The 6000-nt window shown below is 42.2% G+C and overlaps 1 protein-coding gene across 1 annotated transcript in view; it reads right to left on the bottom strand.

Moving 5' to 3' along the window:
* The window catches only part of LOC145407418 (putative neural-cadherin 2), a 138271-nt gene that overhangs the window by 31307 nt on the left and 100964 nt on the right, over positions 1-6000 (bottom strand). The window contains exon 7 of the mRNA XM_080278346.1: positions 135-368. Coding sequence (XP_080134472.1) covers positions 135-368 — 234 coding nt within the window. The remainder of the gene's footprint in view (positions 1-134; positions 369-6000) is intronic.

Here is a 6000-nt window from a genome sequence, read left to right as displayed (position 1 = left end):
GTACCATAATACACAATAATATAATTAATTATGATGCAGCATTAATTGTGTAACATTCATTTTGGAGCCAGTCATCCACCCTAGTCACAGCTTGAATTGCTGCTGGGTGCAGGCTTGAATTAACCATTACTCACCCAGCAGGCCACCACCATCTGTGGCCACCACCTGGATCTGGTATTGGGTCGTGATTTCTCTGTCCAGACAGCAGACAGCCGTCCGCACCAGGCCGGTCTTGGTGTCTATAGAGAATATGGGCTCTCCTGTGCGCTCGTACATGGCATTTTTATGGATACCATAGGAGATCCTGGCGTTGGAGCCTTCAGGGTCATTGTCAGCGTCCCAGGCCGCCACCTGTGCCACAGACAAGTCTGACGAAAAGCAAGGGATGGAAGCTCATGCTCACAAGCATCACAGCCATGTCAACCTATCTCTCTATCTATAGCCAGACGCCTTAATCCCGTATGAGGTGGCCACACACACACACACACACACAAAAAAAAGCCTCCATGTCGCCCTGTCCTTTGCCCTTTCGCTGCCCTTCCCTCAGCGTAAACCGCCCTCTCTCATATACTTATCTACTCCATCCCCCACCTCATCCTTGGTCTCTCCCTCCCTCTCCCCCCTCCATATCACTCAATCTCCTAGTTAAACTCTCACTCTCCATCCTTTTAACATGGCTAAACCACCTCACTGTATTTCTCTCGACACTTTCTGTTATATCCACATCCACACCACAACGTTCCTTTACTTCCTCATTTGTCAGTCTGTCTCTCGATGTAACACCACAATATGCTCCTAGTAAACAACTCTCTAAAGATCTTGTTTCCATCTAAGATTAAATTTGTAAATCTACAGTAAAATAATCAGTTGAATAATGATGAATGTTTATGTCTACTCCTTTTGCTGTGGACATAACTAAATGTGCGCAGAGAATAATAATTTTCCACACTCTTCCAACAACGCTGTTTGCCACTTCCTACCGAACACGTGCTGAACTTTACCGAACACGTGCTGAACTTTACCGAACATAAACTGAACGTCACCGAACAGAACCTGAATTTTATTGAACATGGGCTGAACTTTATAGAACATGTGCTGAATTTCACCGAACATGAACTGAACTTTACCGAACATGAACTGAACTTTACCAAACACGTGCTGAACTTTACCGAACATGAACTGGACTTTACCAAACATAAACTGAACTTCACTGAACATGAACTGAACTTCACCGAACACGAATTGAACTTTACCGAACATGAACTGAACTTTACCGAACATGAACTGAACTTTACCGAACATGAACTGAACTTTACCGAACATGAACTGAACTTTACCGAACATGAACTGAACTTTACCGAACATGAACTGAACTTTACCGAACATGAACTGAACTTCACCGAACATGAACTGAACTTCACCGAACATGAACTGAACTTCACCGAACATGAACTGAACTTCACCGAACACGAACTGAACTTCACCAAACATGAACTGAACTTTTCCGACCATGAATTTGACTTCATCAAACATGAACTGAACTTCACATAACATGTGCTGAACTTTACCGAACATGAACGGAACTCTACCGAATATAGACTGAACTTCACAGAACATGAACTGAACTTTACCGAACATGTGCTGAGAGAGAGAGAGAGAGAGAGAGAGAGAGAGAGAGAGAGAGAGAGAGAGAGAGAGTGTGTGTGTGTGTGTGTGTGTGACCTTGCGAAAGTTAGTGAGAGGATGGGAGAGGGTGTGGGAAGGTGACAGTAGTAGTCTTTTTTTTTTTTTTTTTTTATGCGAGGAAGAAGGAACCAAAGGCCATGAGCCCGCAGTAACAGTTCCCTCCAAGAGAAAAACAAAATGCAATAGAGAGCCAAATTCAAGATCCGATCATTTTGAGATGCCTGGGCACACTGCGTTTGAAAGACTGGAGATCATACCTAGCAGAAAATACAGACAGAGGGAGACAGTTCCAGAGTTGACCTGTTGCATAAATGAAAGACTGGGAGTAACGGTTAACTCTTGCATTAGAGAGTTGGACAGAAAAGGGATGAGAGTTTGCTGCCAGACGGGTGCTACGCGCCCGTCGTAGAGGTGGAGGAATACGAGCAGACAGTTCAGAGGAGCAGTGACCATTAAAGTAGCGATAGAAAAGAGATAAAGATGCAACAGTGCGGCGAAGAGACAGAGGTTGAAGGGAGTCAGTAAGAGGAGGAGAGTTAATGAGACGAAAAGCCTTTGACTCCACCCTATTGAGAAGAGCTGTATGTGGGGAGCCTCCCCACACATGAGAGTTGTACTCCACACAGGGGCGGATAAAACCCCTGTATAGAGTCAACAATTGTGCAGGGGTAAAGAAAGAGCGGAGTCGGCTTAGTTGTAAAAGAATAAGTAAAAGTGGGAGGTTTATTAAGACTGTAAAACTGAGTATGACAGTAACTGTGACAGGGAATGAGTGAGGGAGAGATAAAGTAAACAGGAGCGTGAGAAAATGACTGTAAGTAAATGGGGGTATGAGAAGGGGAATGTGTTTGTGTGAAAAAGTGACTGTGCCAGAGTGCGTAAGTGTGTAGCTGTGCATATGAGAATAAGAGTGAGAATGAGTGGGTGAGTGAAAGAGAGTGTGTGGAGGTATGTAAGGGTCAATGTTCGTATAACAATATGGAAAACTGTAAAGAGGGTTGAAAGGGATAATGAGAATCAGTGAAAACGGAAGTTAGACTATGAGGAAATTTGTGCGAGGCTGCAAGAGTAATGAAACTGAGGGAGACCAAGTGGGAGAGACAGTGAAAGAGAGTGTGAGTGATAGAGTCAGTTTCTGTTGATAAGGGAGTGAGTAAGGCTGAGTGAGTGAGGGTAAGCGGGAAAATGAGACCGAGTGAGTGTGAGTCAACAAAAGTGAGAGACTGGGTGTGTGAGAAAGGATGATAAACTTAGTGGGAGTGGGAATCAGTATATGAGAATATCTGAGATTGTGATAGTTGAGGAAGTGTGAGTGAGTCAGTGTGAGAGTGAGTGAATGTGAGGAAATGAGTACGCGAATAAAAGTGTGAGGTTTGATGTTCATTAGTGGAGTGAGAGAGATGAAAGTGTGAGAAACCTAGTGAGAAAATGTGTGTGTGTGTGAGCAAGTGATAGATGGTGTGTGATGTGATGAGTGAGAAAGTGTGAGAGAAGTGAGTGAGAAAGTGAGGAACTGAATGAGTGAGAAAGTAAGGGAGGAAGTGAATGAGTGAGAAAGCGAGGGAGGAAGTGAATGAGTGAGAAAGTGAGTGAGAAAGTGAGGGAGGAAGTGAACGAGTGATAAAGTGAGTGAGAAAATGAGGAAGAAATTGAAGAAGTGAGAAAGTTTGAGTGAGTCAGATACACAAACAACACATAACTTATACTCTGAGTGTGAGAATGAATATGAGAGTGTAGCACTGTGAGTGGAACGATGTGAGTGAGTGAGAGTTAGTGTGAGGAGATGAGACAGTGTGAGTGACCGGGTGTGTAGGTTAATGTGTGTGAAAGAGAGGGCATGAGGATGAATGAACGGGTGAGTGAATACGAAAACAAGAATACAGCACTCAGACAGCACATACCCCCGCCAACGCCTATACGAGTACCAGACACCTCAGACCACCACCAAAAATTAATCAACGTTTCCTTGGCTCATGACATATATTCCCAAAATATCAATGACATCCATCAGTAGCCTTTTAATAGATATCTTGTGGACAAACAGATAAACAAGGATGAATACATAACCTCCTCAGCTCCTTCGGCGGAGGTAATAAGTGACAGAGAGAGAGAGAGAGAGAGAGAGAGAGAGAGACAGAGACAGAGACAGAGAGAGAGAGAGAGAGAACAAACGTCCTAAAACGTCAGAGGGAACGACTGAAAATAATTCCAATTCCTTGTATATTGCACAATGAACATTTGGTAAAGTCTGACCTCAGCCTGTGACCTTAACTAAAATTTATTCGTTCAGAAATTCTCCAGATAATCTAGTTTGGCTGTGAACCTTCCAACAACATTTGATTAAATTCTTAGAACTGTCACTGGCTATTTTTTGTGGGGTTGTAAGGGGAGATGGGGAGAGGGCTCAAGGAGGGTGGGGGTGAGGAAGGAGGGCGGTCAATGGGTGGAAAATCTATATAATGACAAATGCTATAGTCTTTCAAATCAAAATGCCTGCTAACTTTTATTAGTCTGTCCATTTATTTTGAGAATATTTCAATGGCAATCCTGCAAGTTTTTCTACTGGTCCAGTAATTACTGTTAGAATACATATACAAATATAACCAGAAAAAAAAGTTGAGTGAATCTTATTACAGTAGCTTATGTACAGTCGGCATTAGTCCTGTCGTCTCTCCTGCCTCTCTGTCCACTAACCTTGAAAATCACTGTGGTGGATCTGCAGCAGACGACGCTTATGACACTGATCTTAGGCCAAATGAAGTCATCAGTTTTGGTTGCTGTGATTTCACCACACTGATTTTTACAGCGCGTGGGGAGAGAAGCAGAAGAGTCGATGGTACTTCTGATCCCGACTGTATTTTCCCCATAGAGCTAATGAGTTATGCTTGAATTATTTTCTTGATAATGGACTTGGATATCTTTAAGATTTGTTTTTTAAAACTGATTTAGTACGTGATATATTCAATATTAAATAGCAAAACATTTAATAATGAGGACTAATGAGTGAATCGTATCACTGTGACTGATAGTTAGTGTTACGTTGACAGGCAATCTATATTATAATTATTCGATTTCTGTATGTTTGTTTGTCTGTTACCGCAACAGTAAAAACTGGCGCATATAGCGCAATTTTTGTTAGAGCAAATATGCTCTAACTTGAAGAATAAAACAATTTCCAGTCCAATCGGGCCACCGGTTCCTGAGTCAGGACTCATTTCTGGCCTTTTGTTTAGAGTGGAGGGGATGGATTCGTCCTTGGTCCGGCATTGAAATTACCAGCATGATAGAAGAGAAGAGTGACATGTTTGTTGCATTATCACTCTCTCGCCCCTCCTTCCTCCCATCTTATACTCCTAAAATTGTACAGTAAAATGGTATAGTATTCAATCAATCAATCATTTCCTGTGGCACCCTCGGGGATGCATAGGGCCTCGATGAACTCACACCACCACATCCTATCTTGTGCTAACTCCTCAAGATCTCCCCAACACTCATCTCCAGCTTCCCGTCTCATTGTCCTCACCCACGTCTCTTTTGGCCTTCCTCTACCTCTCCTACCAAGTGCCACCCACCCTGGTGTACCTCGTACTATTCCCTGTCTTCTATACACATGTCCTAGCCACTTCCATCGTGAGAATCTAACATATTCATCGATCGGCTGCACTCCCGTTATTTCTCTAATTCTACTATTTGGTATCCTTTCCCACCACTTAACTCCTAATATTCTTCTAAGTGCTTTATTTTCAAACACCAAGAATTTATTTTCCATAGTCACTGTGCTGTACCAAGACTCGTGTCCATAAATTAAGATACTCCTAACCATTACCTTATAAAGTTTGATTTTTGTATGCACAGAGAAATTGTTATTATTCCAAATATTTTTAAGCATTCCCATTGCCTGATTAGCCTTCTTTAACCTTTCCTCGAATTCAAAGTTCAAAGAACCATCCTTGGCTAAATAAATACCTAAATATTTAAACCTATCAACTTGCTTTACAACCATACCTCCGATTACACATTCCTGCGCATTTTCGATATTCATATTGATTATTTCAGTTTTTCCACAATTAATAACCAAACCCACCTTGCGACTTTCACTCACCAAACAGTCCAACACTCTCTGCATCTCTTCTGGCCCATCACAAATCAAAACTATATCATCTGCATAATCTAAATCCAAAAGTTTCCTGTTCTCTCCCCAAAGTATACCTGCACCGGTTTCTGTTCCAACGCGTTTCATAATGTAATCAATGACCAATATAAATAGTAAAGGCGATAGAACACCACCTTGAATTACTCCGGACTTGACTTCAA

This window comes from Coenobita brevimanus, chromosome 73, assembly GCF_032717465.1.
Source record: "Coenobita brevimanus isolate Jiangsu-jjx chromosome 73, ASM3271746v2, whole genome shotgun sequence".
Classification (NCBI taxonomy): domain Eukaryota; kingdom Metazoa; phylum Arthropoda; class Malacostraca; order Decapoda; family Coenobitidae; genus Coenobita; species Coenobita brevimanus.
This window is presented reverse-complemented; position numbering and strand designations above follow the sequence as displayed.